Below are 24,051 nucleotides of genomic sequence, written 5' to 3'. Positions count from 1 at the left end.
AAAAACCAGAGTACGTCTGGCCAATTTTGTTGATGAATATAAACATTGTTTTGATGATCATGTTTTGTTGATGATCGTATACTCAGTTTTTTTGGATTTCTTGTCATAATGTGCAGATACCCCTGTGTTACACCAAAACCAGGATAAAAAGGCAAATATCAGTTGATATATAATAATATTCATGTATATAACATCCTTAGACTTCTATTGATGTGCATATTACCATAACTCATTATAATAAATTCTCAATAAACTTCATTCATTCATGGCCTTAAATTCTTTCATATTTAGTTTGATTAGTAGAGTGCCTTCCTTCTTACCACGGAAGTGGCGTATACTCTTAGCAGGCTTCCAGAAACACCCTTAATGAGCCTCTGGTCTCAGGTTATATATTATTCCAAGTTTGTTCAAAAAATAAGCTGCAAGTTGAAGTGTTTTTTGCAGCTACTCTATGCGAACAATAGATGTGAACAATAGATCTATGCGAACAATAGATGTGAACAATAGATCTATGCGAACAATAGATGTGAACAATAGATCTATGCGAACAATAGATGTGAACAATAGATCTATGCGAACAATAGATGTGAACAATAGATCTATGCGAACAATAGATTTCACTCAAGTATTTTACCTATTCTATGGGAATTCGCTGCCTGAAATTATAGCATACAGTTGTCCCAACTATTATTATAAAAAATGGATTTGGATAAGCATTAACATAATACATGTATGTTCTATCAACTACGATTCCGTGACAGTAAGTTGTCTGTTCTTGTTATATTTGGTGAAAAGGAGAGGAAACAACTTTTAATCTCAAGCTTTATAACTATTAGTATGCATCTACAAATACTTGCTATGTTTATGACCAGATCATCAAACTTTTACGTGAATTTAATGAAAAAGCTTTTGCTGAGAACAGATTACAACTTTTTTATTAAAAGTTAGGCTTTTACTTGTAATGAAAATATTTTATAAATAAAGTCACCTTATTGAATGTCCTTCATATGTTGCATTGAGAAGACGAGCGTGTACCCAATCAATAACAAACTGATTACATATTGGAAAGCAGGAGTTCCCTCATCAAATTAGTTGAGGATCTTATTATTTTATGTCTAAACTAGCATTATAATTTTGCTCACTAAATAGAAATATTGCATGTGCCAGCAAAGTTTAATGCACGTTTATTCAATTCAATTGGGTTAGACTATAGACTCTAGGTTTCCACAGTTTTTTTGTATAATTAACATCTTTAAAAGCGGACCAAATATATTATCAGCTTATGTTTATCACATACCTAAACTTGATGGTTTCTAATCTGGTGTAAATCTTTGTTTTTGCATTTGACACCACATGGTAGCTTAATACATTTTTATTTCTTTTGTGGCATCATATTATGTAAAAGATTTTTTTATAAAAATGATTATGAAGCACTCGATAAAGTATATTTGTATAAATTGTCATTCGCCAATAAAAAGCTATTTGTAACTAAATTGTGCAACCAAAATTTGCATGCTTTATCCCTCTTATTAGAAATTTTGAAGTTTGAATTCCTCTATACAGGTACAATGGATCACTTCTTTATTCCTCAATCTCTTAATGTTACAGACACTCAAGAGCCCAGGCCGAGATGTTGACTGCGATAAGATGTTACACTTCGTCACCAAGCTCGTCTCTGAAGGAGCCAATGTACTTCGTGAAGATTCTTCTGGCACATCTCCAATTGCCATGGCGATGAAACATAAATATACTTCCATAGTCAGCATACTCACTGCCCAACATCAAAGGTCTCTTTCTCTAGTTTATTACCTTTATTAGTATCAGTTTATTATTATTAGTCTATTACCTCATTAGTTTATCTAGCTGAAACTTTTCCCTGTTTATTAGTGATTTCAAAAAGAGACGTCTGACAGTTTCTCAATTTTTTAAACTTTAAAAACTAGCAGTACTAGTAGCTAGCAGTACTAGTAGCTAGCAGTACTAGTAGCTAGCAGTACTAGTAGCTAGCGGTCTTGAGAGATCGCCATGTGTAATAACTATGTGCACAATTATTCTGAGATGTGGAAAGGTGGTCGAGGGGGGCAGGCGGTAGAATCCGCCATCCTTGGCTGGGAATCCGAACATGTGGGCTTGATTCCTGTTCTGTATAATATTTTCTCGTAAAGTTCTCAGCGCGGCTTCGGACAGACGTGTATCTTATTATAGTAAAATCTGTGACAAGGAGTTTCAATTGCTGCGTGTATCAATATCTCACCACCAGGCCAGTTTTCCTTTGCATTCTCTCGCAACAGTTTGTTACTAACATTAGCTACTGTGTTCACACTCGTTGTTTTGGTGTAGAACAGGTTATGTAGAGATTATTGTTGGGTTTAAGTCTAGTTAGCTGGCCTTGCAGTTGATGGCCATCTGCAAAGGTGAATCATTATTAAATGTTTACTATAATAAGAGTCGCTTCCATCCGTCTGTTCAAAGCTATGATTGGCGGTTAGGAAAAAGATTACATCATACGGTATTCAAACTGTGACACGCAGCTTGGTAGACTGACAGTCAAACCTTTGCTGATCGGCAGCCTCCTCGCACTGGAATAATTGTATGTATACTATGTATAGAGAGCAGGCGAAGGGAGCTGCCTTATAGAGAGCAGCCGTGACCTAGTGGTCTAGATTGTCTGACCTACAAACAACAGATTGGGGGTTCAATCCCCAAGAAGGTCACTAGTGGTAACAGGAATGACATTCAACCTTAAATTTCTCTCTACAACTGGGCATGTTTCCAGTCGGAGAGGTTCCCTTGCCACAGGATTCAAACGCGTCCAGTCAGCATAATAGCAGCTGCTATTGTTTGTGTAACAACGTGCACAACCTCTGCTAAGCTCACACAGTTGCTTACACACAATTGCCCTCGTGGTCGTCACACGTATGATCCATGTGCATGGCCGTCAGATTATTAGTTATATAATAATACTCAAACAGGTTTATCAGTTATGAATCAACTAGTTCACTTGCCAAAGTATAAACAATTATTATTTACGCTACATTTATAAACACTAGTACCCTGAAAGTCTAGTGTGCAATGGGAGGTCGTCACACGTAGAGTAATTACGTAATTGCGTGCATGCATACGGCCATGCACACGGATCATCTATATATAGTTGTAATAGATGAAATTCAGCATGAAACGGATATTTCATTCCTAAATTTTAATAGCTATAGCTGGATAAACTGATACACATACCTAAAAACATACCCCCCCCATTTGCTTACACACACGCTTACACACACTAACTTTGAGATTTATATATATATATAGGGGAGAAGTGGGTAATGTGGACAGTTTATCTTTTCGTTACAGTTACCACTATTCTATTCACTTTAGAATACTCTAAATTATATCTTTAGCTTGCAGAGTTTTTTGGCTCTCTTTTCTTAACTGCATGTTTTGTAATACAAGCAATAGTTTTTCCAGAATCCACCATATCGTAAACCACAAGATTTTTCACATTACCCACCATCGTTGGGTAATATGGACAGGTGCACTGGGTAATGTGAAAATGTCTTTTTTTGTCAATAAAAGTAAAAAAATTCTCAGATATTTAACTAACTACAAGTAATATATGCATTTAGTTATATTCAATTTAACGTAAACTGTACAAGAATAATTCAAATCTGACAATATAAGATAATTCTAGTAAGTCATGGCAATAACTCAGATTGTCTTTTAGTGTTGTTGGTATAACAAATTATGTCTATCTTAAATTGAATGCTGATGGCTTAAAACCAAATATGAGTCCACTTCTGGTTCTTTCTGTATTTCCCTGTGACAGCGGCTTAGGTAAAACTAATTTGAGCTGGCTGCGACTCACATATTTACAAACTGGTAGGTCTGGCTTGAATAACTTCCCACTCCTGTGCCGGTAAAAGTCTACTTCCAACTCTTCAGAGGCAATAGTTTTAATTAAATTAAGGCAATTAATTTAACATTCTTTTTCTAATTACAACATTTTAAAAAACTCGTGTCTACTAATCACAATCAATAGATGGTGCAAAACAACATTCACTTTTGCATTCGTAATTATTGGCAAATAATTGTTGAACTGAAAAATTTACATGTAGGCTACATACATTAGTAAATTTACTAGTAAGCCTAGTAGTAGTAGAACTTAACAATTTAAACTTAACATGGAAACTAGCAAATTAAGCAGTTTATATCATATGCCTTGCAGCACATGGTAATTTGGACATGGTATAACGGTAATGTAGACATGTCCACATTACCCCATCTTATATATTATTACAAATTTTGATAAACCTCAGTCATTGTCAGGAGTTGCCTTCTGACAATCAATAGAGATAAACAGCACAATATGCTTTGTTTGTGTACATATTGCCTCAAACGTTCCAACAACATTCACACTACGTAACCCAGGTAGTAAAATTCAATTAAAAATTATTATTTGTATGATAAATATTAAGATGTTTCTAGATTGATGTATGGTGGATAGAGACTTCCAAATTAGCATGTGGCTTCTTCTAACATGAAAAGGAAAGGTTTTATAATATGAAACAAGGGGAATTGGTTATAAACTTCAGCTAATAAATCAAGTGTCAACATTACCCAGCTGTCCACATTACCCACTTCTCCCCCTACTGGCTGTGCTACCCGGCGTTGCCCAGGTAATAAAATGTCTTTGTTCAAAAAATTGATTTGTGTTTAACATAGAACAACGTTTGTCATTCTAACTGTCCAACTACGTATCATGAGATAGTGTTTTGTGTAATGAGAGTTGCCTGGCAGATCGCCAATGTAAAATTTTAGTATGCTAACTAATGACAATCACCCTGCTTAGTACGCAAAGCCATTGGGTATTTGCTCTCATATAATGACTTATATCAGCAAGCTTGCAACTCAGTCTCGCGTGCCTAATGGGTGCCTAGTGGGTGCCTAGTGGGTGCCTAGTGGGTGCCTAGTGGGTGCCTAATGGGTGCCTAGTGGGTGCCTAGTGGGTGCCTAGTGGGGCTGAGATCAATTCTTCTTCGGACGGGTTCTTCATTCCAATATTTTAATAGCTATAGTCGGAGGGACACACATACACACATACTTTAACAGCTATAGTCGGAGGGACACACATACACACATACTTTAATAGCTATAGCCGGAGGGACACACATACACACATACTTTAACAGCTATAGCCGGAGGGACACACATACACACATACTTTAACAGCTATAGCCGGAGGGACACACATACACACATACTTTAACAGCTATAGTCGGAGGGACACACATACACACATACTTTGAGAAATATATATATATATAGATAGATACATACATAAGCCTATTTGATGTTGGAGCATCACGAGCCATGTTTAAAAGTTTTGCACGTTCTTTTTAAAATGTTTGCTCGGTCTCAAGATGCGAAGTAGTAATATTGCCTGCTTTCCAACAATAGCAGAAACTTTACGTAATGACATAGCATAGGTTCCAGCCAGCTATATCAGCAATGCGTCAATGGTGAAATTCGAACTATAGCTGAGTTCTTTCCATCCAGTTCAAGCATGTTTTGCGTACATGTATAGGACTTGCAATAAGCTAATATAAATGTATGTGGTGTGATCATGTGATCATAGTTGCACAAATTGTTATCTTCAACCGTTAAAAGAAGGGAAATGTTCAGAATTCAGCTTAAATAATCATTAAAGATCACAATTTTAGAGGCTGTTTACAGCTGTTTGGTTCGCATGTTTAAAATCAGGACATGTGAGGATTAATCGATATATATCTCAGTGTTTGTCTTTTTTAAACCCTGCGACTAGCTACAGCAATTAAAATGTAGCAATGAAAATTCCGCTTCGCAGAGGAATTCATCTCAGTACCTCTGTCTGAAGACCAGCACTACATTCATCTACACCACTACATTACGATCGGTCAACTGGCTCCAACGATGAATGACATTAAATGACATTAAATACATGTAGGTAAAATACTAACACTTAAAGTGCTTAGGATTATTAACTAGCACAGTTTATTGTTACGCGTAATGTAACTATTATTAATCTGGCTTAAAACACAGCTATTGTTTAGTAAAGATTTTGACTACTAGGTTATGAGGTAAGTTACTCAAATTCATTGGGTGATTATTTTATTATCCGTGCAACGCCCGGCGTTCACCTAGTTTATTCAAGTTATGGCTATTGACTAAAATCACAATGAGTGTCCAACAAAGAGGTCCAGTTTATTTTTTTACTGCTTTAGATGTATCGTTGTCACATATTGTCCTACTCGTATTTGGTTATTCAAGTTCTTGTCATACACGCGTGTCGCACGACATATTGCTGTCACGGTAGACACATTGCTGTCACAGTAGACACATTGCTGTCACGGTAGACACATTGCTGTCACGGTAGAGACATTGCTGTCACAGTGGACACATTGCTGTCACAGTAGACACATTGCTGTCACAGTAGACACATTGCTGTCACAGTAGACGCATTGCTGTCACAGTAGACACATTGCTGTCACGGTAGACACACTGATTGTTGCCATGGTAGGCACATTGCTGTCACAGTAGACACATTGCTGTCACAGTAGACGCATTGCTGTCACAGTAGACACATTGCTGTCACAGTAGAGACATTGCTGTCACAGTGGACACATTGCTGTCACAGTAGACACATTGCTGTCACAGTAGACACATTGCTGTCACAGTTTAAATGGTATGCTGGCACATCACTGGTTAGCTACAATGTTGTCATATGTCTCAGGCTGCAGAGCCATACGAGCTCTCTCATTGCCAGCCATCTCAAAGCTCACTCTGACAATCTCTATCTCAAAGAATACTTTCTTGAGCCTCAGTTGATCACACAACCATCGGGTGTTACCTACATCATCCGCTTCAAGTTTAAGGAGCCCACTGAGCAGGGTATGTCTCCCTATAGTGTTATGGTATAGTTACACCTGTGTCTTATTATGTTCTATTATAGTTACACCTGTATCTTATAGTGTTCTATTATAGTTACACCTGTATCTTATAGTGTTCTATTATAGCTACACCTGTATCTTATTGTGTTCTATTATAGTTACACCTGTATCTTATAGTGTTCTATTATAGTTACACCTGTATCTTATTGTGTTCTATTATATTTACACCTGTATCTTATAGTGTTCTATTATAGTGACACCTGTATCTTATAGTGTTCTATTATAGTTACACCTGTATTTTATAGTGTTCTATTATAGTTACAACTGTATCTTATAGTGTTCTATTATAGTTACACCTGTTTCTTATAGTGTTCTATTATAGTTACACCTGTAACTTATAGTGTTCTATTATAGTGACACCTGTATCTTATAGTGTTCTATTATAGTTACACCTGTATCTTATAGTGTTATATTATAGTTACACCTGTATCTTATAGTGTTCTATTATAGTTACACCTGTATCTTATAGTGTTCCATTATAGTTAAACCTGTGTCTTATTGTGTTCTACTATAGTTTCACCTGTATTTCATAAGGTCTTATTACATTGTTTACCAAACCTCAAACAAGGTACCCTACAGGATGAAATTATTCGCGGAGTTAAATTACACGAGAATTGTTTTTTCATGCATATTCGCGGACTAAATTATTCGCGGATGAACACATTCGGGAATAATTTATTCGGTGAAAGCAACTAGCAATAGAATAAAACTTTCACGTGCGTATACCACGTGTTTAGTTTTCTGTTTTGCTAAGAAATTTATGTCGATCATGTTAAGCTATAAGTTTTTGACTGAATCCAGAAGTTTTCATGAATATTTATCGATTTGGAGGCCTTTGGTGAACCAGCAAATTGTAGTAAGTTGTGAGTTTTTCAATGTAAAGAACTGCAGGATAGATTTTTGCGATGATGGCGCCTTGCCGAATTCCGAATAACTTGTGACAACCTTGAATAGTTTTGTAAAGAAGTGTGATGCCTTGGCAATGGGCTTAACTCAAAGTCCCAACGATGATTTTAAAAGAGTTTGGAACTCAGCTACATTTACTAACTCTGCCTGGCGACTAGTATTTAATTCGAGGTAGTAGTTATTCTCCTTTGGGTTAAAAATAAAACCAAGTATTCGCGGGTTTTAATAATTCACGAAATTGACAGTACACTAATTAGCGAATTATTTAATCCATGAAATAATTTCATCCTGTAGGGTATGTGATTGGTCAAATTTCATCCTGTAGGGTATGTGATTGGTCAAATTTCATCCTGTAGGGTATGTGATTGGTCAATAGAACTCTTGAGAAACATAGAAATTTGGTAAAACAAGTAGTATTCGCTGATATTTCATTCTGTCTCATTCTTAAATGCAGTTATTTAGCTGGAAGCCCTTTCAGTCTGTAAGGCGGTCTATGTGAGAATATGGTGCTATGAATAAAACTATAAACAGTGTCATAGATGTAACACATTGGTAACACGCTGTTTTATTGGTGCGGAGGAGACACAATCTGTGCTAGTGCATTTTTTAACTCCATGTCATTCCTCCTTGTAGTTGTGGCTAGATTAACTGTGGCCTACTACGTTCCTGCTGAAATGAAGTCTGCCTCTGATATCTCACAAACTCCAGTTACGTTAACAAGTTCTGGTCCATTTCCATTTAAAACTATTCTACTTAATGGGCATAATATTCGACCTACCGAAAGCGTAAGTACACCCGCTGTGTACTAGAAAATATCAATCAAGTTATCGCAAGTTATCAATACTAGTCAGTTATATTTAGCGTACTAGTCAGTTATATTTAGAGTACTAGTCAATTATATTTAGAGTACTAGTCAGTTATATTTAGAGTACTAGTCAGTTATATTTAGAGTACTAGTCAGTTATATTTAGAGTACTAGTCAGTTATATTTAGAGTACTAGTCAGTTATATTTAGAGTACTAGTCAGTTATATTTAGAGTACTAGTCAGTTGTATTTAGAGTGCTAGTCAGTTATATTTAGAGTACTAGTCAGTTATATTTAGAGTACTAGTCAGTTATATTTAGAGTGCTAGTCAGTTATATTTAGAGTACTAGTCAGTTATATTTAGAGTACTAGTCAGTTATATTTAGAGTACTAGTCAGTTATATTTAGAGTACTAGTCAGTTATATTTAGAGTACTAGTCAGTTATATTTAGAGTACTAGTCAGTTATATTTAGAGTACTAGTCAGTTGTATTTAGAGTGCTAGTCAGTTATATTTAGAGTACTAGTCAGTTATATTTAGAGTACTAGTCAGTTGTATTTAGAGTGCTAGTCAGTTATATTTAGAGTGCTAGTCAGTTATATTTAGAGTACTAGTCAGTTATATTTAGAGTACTAGTCAATTATATTTAGAGTACTAGTCAATTATATTTAGATGTAAAAACAGTGGTGGAGGTCAATATTCAAGCCTCACCCATTGGCCTCATTTGCATCTCCAGTATGTGGCTAGTTGGAGCAGTTACCGGTAATATGATTGGGGAACTGAGATGTTATTAAAGGTTGACTTGCAATAAAATTCACATTACAGTTTTTTGGTACCAAAAGATTCACCATGTCTTACTCTGTTGTCTTGTAGGTGCCAAATATGTGGAAGCGTGATTACAAGCTCTTAAAAGCTCAAAAAAGAAAAGCCGCCATAGATTGGAATCTCTTTATTTCTCTGACGTAGCCATGAAATTTGGTTATTGTCTTGTCATGTGATGTTCTCACGTGAATTGAAAGGCCAATAAAAAGCTCAATATAAAACTTACCGTAACATTAGTTAATGACAAACACTTCAGGTTTTACCGAACACCCGTATCAAATATAGATGTTCGCTACTGTACAGTTTTGTTTCGGCATTATTCAATCGTCAAGTCGTAATCTGATCATGTGACCCAATACTTCGCAAATAATTTCTGCAGCACTTTTCGATTATCACAAATGACCAACAGGCTCGTCATGATTATCAGACAATGATATGTACTCCATCAAACTAAGGCTAAAAAATTAAATGAATTTTTACGGTGAGTTATAGGATATAACTACTAAAAGTGACAGCATTACGGTGATGATAAAACAGACGCGTAAGAACAATAGACATAGTTTTATTGAATGCGTGAAGTATATTTGTGAAAATATTTCGACGAATAAGGTTGCATGAAAGTGAAACAGAAACCATCTCTCACAACTACATCACATTTGAGCCGTTTTGGAAAGAGAATCCAAACTACGGCGGTCTCGTGTGACTGCGATTTTCTGTTCGTTTTTGAGCTTTTAAGAGCTTGTAATCACCTTTCCACATATTTTGTACCTACAACACAACAGAGTAAGACGTGGTGAATCTTTTCATATCAGATAACTGTAATGTGAATTTTGTTGCAAGTCAACCTTTAAGTCTGTGCAGCCAAGTCATGTCTTTTCATATCTGTAAAATTTTATTTTTCCTTCTGCAGGAGTACATGAGTATGACACTCCAGTCGCAGCTGGTCATTGGCAGCAACATCCTCGAGTTGGAGATGATCGACTACAGTGAGAAGAAGTTGCTTGTTAGTATTTCACATGTTTAAATTTGAATATGCTTAGTAGGACCTGAAAGATAGCAAAAGTGTTTAAATCAGTCCAGAATTAAACTCATAATGAAAATTACTTTTAATTCGACAGAAATAGGAATGTGATTTTATTTTTATTCTGTTCGCTCTTCGTACGGATACAACCCAAGTTCATGTGAAGTAATTGGGTACCAGTGTGTTATGAGGCAGTTCATGTGAAGCAATTGGGTACCAGTGTGTTATGAGGCAGTTCATGTGAAGCAATTGGGTACCAGTGTGTTATGAGGCAGTTCATGTGAAGCAATTGGGTACCAGTGTGTTATGAGGCAGATCATGTGAAGCAATTGGGTACCTGTGTGTTATGAGGCAGATTACCTAAGTTCATGTGAAGTAATTGGGTACCAGTGTGTTATGAGGCAGATTACCTAAGTTCATGTGAAGCAATTGGGTACCAGTGCGTTATGAGGCAGATCATGTGAAGCAATTGGGTACCTGTGTGTTATGAGGCAGATTACCTAAGTTCATGTGAAGTAATTGGGTACCAGTGTGTTATGAGGCAGATTACCTAAGTTCATGTGAAGCAATTGGGTACCAGTGTGTTATGAGGCAGATTACCTAAGTTCATGTGAAGTAATTGGGTACCAGTGTGTTATGAGGCAGAATACCTAAGTTCATGTGAAGCAATTGGGTACCTGTGTGTAATGAGGCAGATTACCTAAGTTCATGTGAAGCAATTGGGTACCAGTGTGTTATGAGGCAGATTTCTTCACATATAATCACCAAGTTTCCCGGCATTTGAATTACCGTACTTTTCGGACTATAAACCGCACCCCTATATAAGCCACATCTGCTTTATTTTCGAAAAACCGATAATTAAACAATACCTAGGCCGCACCTTTGTATAGGCCGCAGAATTCAGGACGGTGCTTTTCAACACGGCAGCAACTTTGCTGTTTAAAACGGAACAGTGTCTAACGGTATTTTCGTATTAACCAACGCTTTTTAACCTAGTGCCTAACGGAACAGTACCGTTAGGCTTTATTTCGTATTTTCTTTCATCGCTAAAGGCGCACTAACCGTAGATTATGGTTAATGCGCCCTAGTGGTCAAAGAAAAAGCCACAGAATAGCCGCACCCTTATATAAGCCGCATGGCTCAAATCATCACACAAAAGTGGCAGCTAATAGTCCGAAAAGTACGGTATTAGTCTTCAAATTTGCTAAAATTTGCTTGTCATTAGCTGTTGTCCGTGTCAACTAATGAAATAGCAACATAATCAACCATAAATATAGACCCATCATATTTAACTAATAGCTGATTTTCTCAGCGCTGTAATTACAATAACAGTAAACAGTAAAAATAACAGTAAATATGAGACCCTTTCGTAATCCTTAAAGGTTGACTTACAATAACGGTAATCAGTAAAAATAACAGTAAATATGAGACCCTTTCGTAATCCTTAAAGGTTGACTTGCAACAAAATTCACATTACAGTTATTTGGTATCAAAAAATTCACCATGTCTTACTCGGTTGTGTTGTAAGTGCCAAATATGTGGAAATGTGATTACAAGCTCCTAAAGGCTCAAAAACGAAAAGCCGTCGTGGATTGGAATCTCTTTATTTCTCTGACGTAGCCATGAAACTTATTTAATGTCTTGTCACGTGATGTTCTCACGTGAATTGAAAGGCCAATAAAAGGCTCAATATAAAACTTATCGTAGCACTAGTTTATGACAAACACTTCGGGTTTTACCGAAGACCCCGTATCAAATATAGATGCTCGCTACTTTACAGTTTTGTTTCGGTTTGGTCGTAATCTGATCATGTGACCCAATACTTCGCAAATAATTTCTGCAGCACTTTTCGTTTATTACACGTGACCAACAGGCTCATCATGATTATCAGACAATGATATGTACTCCTTCAAGCTTAAGCTAAAAAATTTAACGAAATTTTACGGTAAGTTATAAGATATCACTGCTAAAAGTGACAGCATTACAATGACGATAAAACAGACGCGTAAGAACAATAGACATGGTTTTATTGAATGCGTGAAGTATATTTGTGAAAATATTTCGACGAATGAGGTTGCATGAAAGTGTAAACAGAAACCATCTACCACAGCTGCGTCAAATTTGAGCCGTTTTGGAAAGAGAATCCAAACTACGGCGGTCTCGTGTGGCTGCGATTAACTGCTCGTTTTTGAGCTTTTAAGAGCTTGTAATCACATTTCCACGTATTTGGCACCTACAACACAACACAGTAAGACATGGTGAATCTATTGATATCAAATAACTGTAATGTGAATTTTGTTGCAAGTCAACTTTTAATAATGTTTGTTTATCCATTGACTTGGCTGACTTTTGCAAGGTCTTTATTTGCGATGTTATGACTGAGTTTTTGTTTCAATGTCAAATCTCGTGTTTGTCTGGCTAAATCATTAACTGCTGTTGTTAATGATTTGGTGCTGCTTCGTTAGTAGCACTTTGACTAAGTGAGACAGTAGACTCACATGACTCTAAATTCTCATAGACTCTAAATTCCTTGGGTTCAAGTGCTTGCTGAGCAGGGCTCTAGCCTACTCCTCATTCTAACAGTTCTGAGCAAAAGCATCCCTCAGTAGAAACAGGAAAATTATGGTTTATTCAGTGACTTACAATTCACATATTTTTATTGAGTAAAATAATATAGCCATTACTTAATTTACTTTCATTAATTCTGATGTTGAATGGTGGTAGTTTCACAGTTGTTATTAATTGTACAATCATGTGCAGACAACTCATTGTACTGGGTTTTACTGTAATTCCTTGAAGTTACATAAAGCAATATTTGAAGTTGTTGAACTCATGCTAACAGCTAATAAGTCGGTCATAAGAACTTCAGGACATTTTAGCACTACTATTTTATACCAAAGAATTTATTTATACTCATGCATTAAATAAATAACACGATGATCATAACAAGAAAATGCAAAAACACAATTTTATAAGTTTGTAAACTTTCACATGTATAATATCTTTTTCTTTGTAATACATAAAAATATTTACACTTACTTTACCAAAATTTGTTTGAGGGATCTTGTGAACTACATCTGTCAAATTCGTAAATGCAGCCATCATTGTAAATGTAGTCATTATTGTAAATGTAGCCATCATTGTAAATGTAGCCATCGTTGTAAATGTAGCCATCGTTGTAAATGTAGCCATCGTTGTAAATGTAGCCATCGTTGTAAATGTAGCCATCGTTGTAAATGTAGCCATCGTTGTAAATGTAGCCATCGTTGTAAATGTAGTCATCGTTGTAGATATAGCCATCATTGTAAATGTAGCTATCATTGTAAATGTAGCCATCATTGTAAATGTAGCCATCGTTGTGAATGTAGCCATTATTGTAAATGTAGCCATCATTGTAAATGTACAAATTTTCCTCTTTTACGTAAGATTTGCTCAGTCATAGATCACAATGAAGGAGGGTTAAATTCTGAACTTGTAACCTGAACCAAAAATTTTCACGCCAAAAGGTTCTGCGTTAGAAACCTGCGCCAAAAAGTCCTATTTTTGTAATAAGTTTCCAAACAGACTGACTCCTTTTCCAAGCAATCTAAGTTGTTGATTTCTTCAATAAATTGTTTGAAAGTTATGTGTCACGTATATGTAGATCAACCTCATCCCTCCCCTTAGCAGTGGCTTTAAATTTTACGCATTCATTCAGTTCCTCGAGTTCACTTCTCATCCGTATATTTGCAGGACTCGGCCATTATATTTGGATGTCTGATAGGCAGGTCCACATCCTAGTTTGAGTCAGATGTATTTGAGGTGCTGTGAAAGGTCGTCTTTTTTGTGTTTATGTCAACTGACATGATGTCAGCCCATTTTTGGCCAGTAGTTCCCTAAGTATTAGCCCTCTAAGTGTCATTACATATATAAATATGTATTTGTTTTGCTTCAGCTGCCATTCATTTAGTGCAACAGTTAACAGTATATTATTATTATTCGTATTATTCATATACAGCTCGTGTTTACTTTTGTTATTTTGGTTTTCTATTGTAAGCTTTTCTTTATAATGGAATTTATTTTCTGTTAAATCGCCTAATACATTTTGACAATCATCGGAGTGAATAAATGTGGTCTCATGGTTTTAATGTATCAGCTTGTGTTGTTTGATAACATGAATCGTTTGTTCTTGATTTGCAATGATGGTTATTATTAATGACCTGAGTAAAAAGGCAGCATTTTCAACTACAAGACGCTCGAGGCCATTACCTGTTGGGTTTGGGGTGTCAGCCTACTACAAACTGAACAGACCACTGTTCTTCTTAAAGCATTGTATGTCCTGAAATACAAGTTCATGGTAAAATTACTGCATGATTTCCTACGGTTATAAATATGCAAAATCACATGCTCCAAGTGTTTAAGCAATGCAAAATACGGAAGCGTATTATTACCTCTTTTCTGATTCTTTTGTGGCTAGTTTGAAAAATATATCTGGTTGAAATGAAATTGTTGCAAATAATATAAATATATACATAAATGTTTATTGATACTGTAGGTTTTGAGTAGTCCAACAAATTAGACAAAGTACAGAGTGTAATTGTAGAAATATTTACTCGGACATCTGACAGATTTGAAGCAAAGTTATTTCGTGTACCAAACTGACCATAAAAACAGAAATGAAGGCAAGGTTTTTGGAAGATGAAGGAGACCTATTGATGAACTATGACCTATTTTCTTTTAGCTGATAAAGCAAAATAAATTAGGTCATAGTTGAATATAAGCTACAAAACTAACAAAAGGAAATTTAATGAGCTGATGAACATTGTAGTGCTGACTGCTGACAGCAAAGCGTGTAACATCACAGTATCATTGGAGTTGTCACACCTTTATCTACCGTATGTTTTTTAATTTGAAAAGGCAACTACTGTATTTAAAAAACTGATCAGCAATTTTCTCATATTAAGAATGCACTTGATTGGACAAAGTTTTCAGCCATCATCCATGCCGCCTACTCAGCTCAGACACACCCCAGCTAGCTTTCACTTCAGCTTATCAGAAAGCTGAATTAATATATGAAAGAACGTTATGTCTCTTTGCTGGTTTCACTGATTGAATACCATCAGACAGTATGGTTAGCTATAATAACTGTAATAGGGTTAGAAATAGCCACACAGAGGATTATTATATTGTATTAGCTTTTGTAAGGGCATTTTGTTTTGCTTGGCAGTAGTTGGGTTTGTAGAGGCTCAGAAGGGCTATAAGCACTCGTAAGTACCTTTTACTGCGCAAAAGTCGAACATTAGGATAAATTTTGCATTTTATTTTTTGCAGTGAGAAAGTTTTACTCTGTGCTCTGTGGCTATATGTTTCATGATTAGTTTATAATAATACTTTTGTTCAGATATCAGATTCTTGCTGAATGTCAACTGATGCTATTCCTCTTTTTATGAGAGGGTAATACATAATAATAATAACACTCGGAATACATAGTAATAGAATAGTAAGAATAATTGTAGTAATAATGATAGTTTTTAATGATAATGATAAATGCTGCTCTTGCACCAATACTCCGCAATGTTATTAGATTAATAATTTTTAAAACACTCTTGTTTAACTTATGCAATAATCCCGATCTCTATGATTTCATTCTTTCAGCATGTAACGATAAACATCATTTCGTTGATGACGACAATGCCAATATGCAACTTACACATACATGTACACACTAAATCTTTTTGCAGTTTGGTCTTGTTTTTGTATAATTGTAAAACCTGCAAAGCGACTGCCTAGGTTGTCTCTGAATTTACAAGTTATTGTCAGCCCCATCATGATAAATATTCCATATACAAAGGAATGGTTTTTGTTTGTGGTGCTTCATCATGTAGACTAATCTCAAAAGCAGGGTTTGTCCCCCCTTACAACAGTGGCTCCGCTAGAGGCAACACAAGTAAGAAGCCGCATTGGCCCACATTGTTAGCTGATTTAAAACACAATAGATTTAATGTCACTTTTCAGTAGTTATACATAAATAAAATGTTTCCGAGAATAGCCTCTATAATTTCAGCTTGTCAGTTCACTGTTACAAAAATTAATATATAATTGACTAAACTATATTTTCTGCAAAGCAAAAGTTAGCTTTTTTTGTTTGCCTTAGAAATGCTGTCTGCTAAAAGTTTCGTGGTGATTTTGCTGAAAGACAGACGAGTGGTGAACCCCAGTTTTGTTGGGCTTTTGGTTGTCGAATTTGGCAAAAATGAAGGTGCTCTGTCTAGATTGTAGCTGCCAACCTTGGCCTCAGATGCTTAGTATGGGATGATCTTTTTTAGGCTGAAGTACTGCTAGAGAAAAATGGTAAACTTACCTGCATAGGTAGCTACGCTGTGCGATTATCAACAACACATCGTGTCCTTATTTCTGTCAATATAAATTGTGGAGGCAACTCTTAACAACTGAAAGCGCCATAGTGTTTTTAGCGCCGAGTATAGCCAAAAAGGTAGAGATAGGGTAACTCTAAAACTCCAGCTGATTTATGAATCTTTCTGAACTTGCTCATGTTTTTGAAATCTTGCTATTTCGTGTTCAACAAACAATAGATTTCATAAAACCGACAGATTTTTATCCCAAGAAATGCCGAATGTAGACAGTATTACCTTTGCTTTTATATAAGCTGGAAGTTCACAAAATAATACATCTCTTACATTCTTTGAGAGAAGTTAACCACACATAAGTGATGATTACAGGTAACACTTTTTGTGGGTAGCTATTCCATTATATGTATCAAAGTGCATTGTTGAAGTAAATCAGATTAACTTTGATAAGTTCTACTTGTGCATGCATTGCCGGCAGTACACACTTTACCTTTTCGTTGTACTCTAGGTCTCTGGTCAGATGTTGCGAGATGAAGTTTTTGAAGTCTTCTAGTCCGTGGTAAAGCTAGTAGAAGCACCAAAGGTTAGTGCTGTTGCATTGTGTGAGGGCTCTATGAAACAATTAAGCTAAAGCACATTTTCTTAACTCTTAATAATGTTAAAACAACTTACTCCGGACACAGGTGCCGTGCCATGCTACAAGCTCTGCTAATATTTACTATAACAATTAGCGTGTTCACCCATCTGAAGCCACGCGAAGAGCGTAAAGAAAAATGATTGCAGCGCACAAGATCGGAACTTGAATAATTAATTTCCTAGCCAAGCATACTACTATCTGCACCACTCAACCACCTTTCCTCAACCACCTATTACACATGACCATTTCTCACGACGCACAGACCTCTTGGAGTCTAGTTTACACTAATAAAAGTCGTGTCTGTCGAAAGCCACGATTAACAATTGGGCAAAAGATTTTAACATACAGGAATCAAGCTTCCGACTTTTAGCATAGTAGCCGACTTCTTCAGCAACCACACTTCTTGACTATTGGCACAGTAGACGACTTCTCTAGCGACTGCACCACTCGACTATTAGCATAGTAGACGGCTTCTCTAGCGACTGCACCACTCGACTATTGGCACAGTAGACGACTTCTCTAGCGACTGCACCACTCGACTATGGGCACAGTAGACGACTTCTCTAGCGACTGCACCACTCGACTATTAGCACAGTAGACGACTTCTCTAGCGACTGCACCACTTGACTATTAGCATAGTAGACGGCTTCTCTTGCGACTGCACCACTCGACTATTAGCATAGTAGACGACTTCTTTAGCGACTGCACCACTCAACTATTAGCACAGTAGACGACTTCTCTAGCGACTGCACCACTCGACTATTAACATAGTAGACAGCTTCCCTAGCGACTGCACCACTCGACTATTGGCACAGTAGACGACTTCTCTAGCGACTGCACCACTCGACTATGGGCACAGTAGACGACTTCTCTAGCGACTGCACCACTCGACTATTAGCACAGTAGACGACTTCTCTAGCGACTGCACCACTCGACTATTAGCACAGTAGACGACTTCTCTAGCGACTGCACCACTCGACTATTAACATAGTAGACAGCTTCCCTAGCGACTGCACCACTCGACTATTGGCACAGTAGACGACTTCTCTAGCGACTGCACCATTCGACTATGGGCACAGTAGACGACTTCTCTAGCGACTGCACCACTCGACTATTAGCACAGTAGACGACTTCTCTAGCGACTGCACCACTCGACTATTAGCATAGTAGACGGCTTCTCTTGCGACTGCACCACTCGACTGTTAGCATAGTAGACGGCTTCTCTAGCGACTGCACCACACGACTACACGCTAAGATCGGTGAATGATTGTGCGTATGGTTATTACACCTGGTGATCTTTTAGGTTACTAATGCAAAATGATCACAGCGATTCCTAAACTCATAGAAGAGAAGTTGCATACTCTTCATAGCTGAGTTGAAGATGACTGAGCCAAATTAGATCATTTTCACTGATCCATAGACTTGTTCATCACTCGTAAATGCCATGAGTTTATGAACTTAAACTGTAATCAATAGATATATTGAGCACAAAATGACTTGATATAATCAGCAGCCTGTATACTGTTGCAGCTAGCAAATACATAATAGTGTTTCAAATGGACGGATTATGAAAATAAAATACACCAGTACATATATATAATAGCACAAATATGCTAAATAGTCAGGTTTTCTATGGGCAGCTTGTGTAAAAATCCTAGCAGTTTTATCCGTTCAAATTTATTTCTTTTTGACAGACTTTCCGCTAGCCTTAGGGCTCTTTTTACCACTTTTCTTTCCTTTTGGTGATGGTGCTGTCTTTTCAGCTTCAGCTTTCAAGGCCGCTTCCGCTGCCGCCAATTCCTCCAGCCTCTTTCGTTCTGCTTCAAGATATTTCTGTCGAAAAGCTTCTCGAGGAGCATTGATCTCTGCTCGCTTTTCATCAAGTTTGGCCTAAAGACATAGAAGATGAATTTATATAATACGCTGCCGCAAAATATGATCTAATATAATTATAATATAGCGTGTTGATAAAAAATATGAATTTAAGTGGTGTGTAGTAATGATGGATAGACTCGTATGACATGCTGCTGTGACATGCTGAAGATGACCTTACATGACAGACAGTAATATAGAGTGGATTTGTGTGACCGATGATAGTTTTTATTAGTGGTTGAGCCTAATGACATGTGTAATCAAAGTTGTCTTAATACGATCGTAAACATTTAAGATGGAAAGAACAACTCCCACTTTTACTGAGTGAGACATGCAGTCCAGCTAGTGTTGTTTACAAAATCAATATGGAAGCAATAATTACTCAACAAGATGCCAGTTACCGAAGCCATATTCATGGATCATAGTCTAAGAAACGTGTCATAAAACAAGCTGAAATAATATGGGTGACAAATACTGACTATCAACCTGCTATACAAGGAGCGATTGCAAAAGAATATAAGATATAGCAAAAAGAAGGCCAGAAGTACAAGGTTCTTGTACAATGTGAGAGTAGAGACGATGGAGGGAGGGGTTACGGTTAAACTGTATGAGGCCACGGTCTAGTACAATATAAAATGAAAGAAAGAAGAACCATACTAATTGTTAAAAGGAATTTAATCCTTTTGATATCTCTGGGTGAGCTGGCGCATGGCCAGCACTCGCGTGTGTCTATAAGTGTCCACCCTCTCCTAGAGACAAACCAACAATAATAAGACAATTACAGCCAGAGCAAAAACCACCCTCTACTAATAGAATAACCAGCCACAGTTTTATGGGGATGTGGAAAATGATGCCACACTAAACTGCTTTTTTATGAATACAGTGAAACCCTGACATCTAGTCAAATCTCTAAATTATACAGTACATACTACAGTCAAACCCTGACATACTAGTCAAATATCTACATTATACAGTATATACTACAGTCAAACCCCGACATACTACGGTAATTAAACCCTGAAAATGCTAGTACAACCTAGACCAGTATCATTAACTACACTGGCCCTCAGCATAACTATGACCAATGCTAATCAAATACTTGGGCATAGTGAGGGAAGAACAAACCATGGGCAGGCAACTCCTCACTGTCATCCCATGAACTGATGTATTTAGGTGCTGACATACCTGTAGTCTTTCACATTCCTCTAGCTGCTCGATTTTAACTCTGTTTCTATCAGCTCGGTCATCTTCTCTCCACTTTTCAACTCGTTCCCTGAAGATCTTGTATTCATGAACCTCTCTCAATCGTTCCTCCATCTGCCTTTGTTCCTCTGCCTCATCCTTATACCGTGGCGTGTCATACATTTTCCTAAACGAACCAGTCTTTTGATAAAACTATTGAATCAAAATTGGTGAAAATAACATGCATAAACATCAACGAAGGAAAACATGAAACACGAAGTTAAAAAGTACACAAAAAGAGGTTCAACAGGTAAATTACTATTTCAAAATAAAACTTGATACACTAGTATATGTTATACTTAATGCTAGCTATAACAACTCTTCCCCTTGAGATACATGTTATACTCAATGCTAGCTATAACAACTCTTCCCCTTGAGATACATGTTATACTCAATGCTAGCTATAACAACTCTTCCCCTTGAGATATATGTTATACTCAATGCTAGCTATAACAACTCTTCCCCTTGAGCTACGTGTTATACTCAATGCTAGCTATAACAACTCTTCCCCTTGAGATACATGTTATACTCAATGCTAGCTATAACAACTCTTTCCCTTGAGATATATGTTATACTCAATGCTAGCTATAACAACTCTTCCCCTTGAGATACATGTTATACTTATAGGTTGACTTGCAACAAAATTCACACTACAGTTATTTGGCATTTAAGGTTTCACTATGTATTACTCTGCTGTATTGTAGTGGCAAAATATGTGGATATGCGATTACAAGCTCTTAAAAGCTCAAAAACGAACAGTTGATCGCAGCCATCGCAAAACCGCCGTAGATAGGAATCAGTTTATTTTTCTGACATAGTCATTACATTTGGTTATTGTTATGTCACATGATGTTCTCACATAGATTGTAAGGCCAATAAAAGGCCCAATATAAAACTTCTCGCAGCACTAGTTTATGACAAACACTTCGGGTTTTACCGAAGACCCCTTATCAAATATACAGAGATGTAGATGCTCGCTACTTTACAGTTTTGTTTCAGCTTGGTCTAATCGTCTAGTCATAATCTGATCATGTGACCCATAATTCACAAATAATTTCTGCAGCATTTTTCGATTATCACAGGTGATCAATAGGCTCGTCATGTTTATCAGACAATATGTACTCCTTCGAGCTAAGGTTGAAAAATTAAATGAGTTTTTACGGTAGGTTATAGGGTATCAGGGCTGAAAGTGACAGCATTACAATGACGATAAAATAGATGTGTAAGAACAATAGACATGGTTTTATTGAATGCGTGAAGTAAAAATGTGAAAATATTTCGACGAATGAGGTTGCATGAAAGTGTAAACAGAAGCCATTTTGTACAACTACGTCCCAATTGAGCCGTTTTGGAAAGAGATTCTAATCTACGGCGGTTTTGTGATGGCTGCGATTAACTGTTCCTTTTTGAGCTTTTAAGAGCTTGTAATCACATTTCCACATATTTTGCACCCACAACACAACAGAGTAAGACATGGTGAAACTTTTGATATCGAATAACTGTAGTGTGAATTTTATTGCAAGTCAACCTTTAATGCACGGGTACTCCAAGCGTTGCCATAGGCGACGAAGAGAGAAGGGCATATTAAAAAAAAACACACCATCTCATTCACTTTTAGAAACCCTCTCAATTGAAAATATACATCAAATAACTTAAAAACCAAAAATCCCACCACTTAAAACACTCACTTTTACTAACAAAATACAACTTTCAAAAGTCACTTTGCAGGCGGAAACGAGCGTCTAATGTAGACTTTTGAATATTGGAATTCGATATATAAGAGCTACAGGAGAACCTTACGAAATGAACTGTCGACCCGTCACTGGATTGGTCACAAACACGTATTTACCAAATGCACAGGCTGTTTGTGGCTAATCTAACGACGAGGTCAAAGGTTCATTTCATAAGCTTGTCCTGCAGCCGTTATGTATCGAATCCCGATATTCAAAGGTCTACATTAAACGCTCATTTCCGCCTGCAAAGTGACTTTTTATTTAAAGTTGCATATTGTTAGTAAAAGTGAGTGTTTTAAGTGGTGGGATTTTTGGTTTTTAAGTTATTTGATGTATATTTTCAATTGAGAGGATTTCTAAAAGTGAATGAGATGGTGTGTTTTTTTAATATGCCCTTCTCTCTTCGTCGCCTATGGCAACGCTTGGAGTACCAGTGTTTTAATGCTAGCTATAACTTCTTCTTTCAGAGAGATTATCAAACTCTCACATTCACTCGTGTGACATGCTGCGAATTTTTGTCATATTTTTCATCTTCGTAGCATGTAAATGGTTTAAAATGTCGAATCTTTAATTCTTTGAAGCGATTCAAACCTCCATTTCAAGGTGGTAATTTTGAAAACAGTATCAACTACGAAGTACTTCGTATGATGTAAACATCAATACTCGTATTATTGCACAAATCTGTGCGATCGGAGGTAGGATTTTCATCGTCTTCATTATTGACGCCCTTACAGCATCCCTACTCTGTTTTTAAAAATATTATTTCCGAAATAAAAAATATTGAACTCCGAATTTGAAAGAAAAATTTTCTACACGCTTCGACATTGACATGTGACCTTGGACGCATTCTAGGAGTGTCAGCCGTGATATAAAACATGCGCCCAGTTGTAGATAAAAGCGCAACAGACTAATATAAAATATGCAAATTTGTGTGACAATTTCTTCGTAGCAAGTGAACTCGTCAGCTCTGAACAATTGGGAGTTGTGCAACTATTCCTCCGTATCATGTAAATACGTCCTCCTCATTCCTACGATTAAAACCATAACTTCGAAGCTCAAAAATTCGTAGCATGTAACACTAGTGATTGATTGCTTATGAATTTGAAACCTGCAAACAAATATCCAAATTTGTTCCCCAAAAATTACGCAGCACAAGGAAAAAAACAAATAATGCCATGAAAAGCTATAGAGGTACCTAAGGAATGGTGTTACGTCTAGTGGCTGTAGAACTTCCCTAGGCTTGGGACCAGCAGGAGGCTGGAGCGTGTACACAGCCTCCTCCTCAAAGTCAATAGATTGAGCCGTGGCTGGTGGCTTAGTCTGCTCCTGATCATCCTCATCAGACAGTTTAATCATATGAGACTCGAGATATCTCTGTCTTGACTGTAGCGCCTGAAGAACATCCACAATTATGTTACTCACTAGTACAGTCAAACCTCTACTTACAAGTACAGTCAAATCTCTACTTACAAGTACAGTGAAACCTTTACTTACAAATACAGTGAAACCTTTACTTACAATTACAGTAAAACCTATACCTATAAGTACAGTCAAACCTTTACAAGTACAATCAAGAGCAGTGCGCCCTCGCCGTACGATTTTAATCTGTTCCAGGGTTGGCATCGTATAGCGAAAATGTGGTATGCAGGGGTATAGAAACCAATAGTAATTGTATAATGCAAA

The 24,051-nt window shown here is 36.8% G+C and overlaps 2 protein-coding genes across 4 annotated transcripts in view; one reads left to right on the top strand and one right to left on the bottom strand.

Annotated features, from left to right (window-relative positions):
* The window catches only part of LOC137403975 (uncharacterized), a 40,431-nt gene extending 25,773 nt beyond the window's left edge, over positions 1-14,658 (top strand). For all 3 annotated transcript variants that reach the window (XM_068090122.1, XM_068090121.1, XM_068090123.1), the window contains 5 exons: positions 1,609-1,787; positions 6,767-6,924; positions 8,523-8,674; positions 10,427-10,519; positions 14,270-14,658. In XM_068090122.1, the coding sequence (XP_067946223.1) occupies positions 1,609-1,787; positions 6,767-6,924; positions 8,523-8,674; positions 10,427-10,519; positions 14,270-14,317 (630 nt within the window). In that variant the 3' untranslated portion in view covers positions 14,318-14,658. The remainder of the gene's footprint in view (positions 1-1,608; positions 1,788-6,766; positions 6,925-8,522; positions 8,675-10,426; positions 10,520-14,269) is intronic.
* A 4,355-nt stretch (positions 14,659-19,013) lies between these two features.
* LOC137404970 (androglobin-like) overlaps positions 19,014-24,051 on the bottom strand; it is an 82,076-nt gene continuing 77,038 nt past the window's right edge. The window contains exons 39-41 of the mRNA XM_068091198.1: positions 23,564-23,760; positions 20,579-20,762; positions 19,014-19,411 (exon numbers count right to left, since the gene is read on the bottom strand). Of these exons, the coding sequence (XP_067947299.1) occupies positions 19,199-19,411; positions 20,579-20,762; positions 23,564-23,760 (594 nt within the window). The 3' untranslated portion in view covers positions 19,014-19,198. The remainder of the gene's footprint in view (positions 19,412-20,578; positions 20,763-23,563; positions 23,761-24,051) is intronic.

The sequence above is a fragment of the Watersipora subatra genome, chromosome 9 (genome assembly GCF_963576615.1).
Source record: "Watersipora subatra chromosome 9, tzWatSuba1.1, whole genome shotgun sequence".
Taxonomy (NCBI): Eukaryota; Metazoa; Bryozoa; class Gymnolaemata; order Cheilostomatida; family Watersiporidae; genus Watersipora; species Watersipora subatra.
Note: the sequence above shows the minus strand (reverse complement) of the source record. Positions and strands in the feature narration are given on the sequence as shown.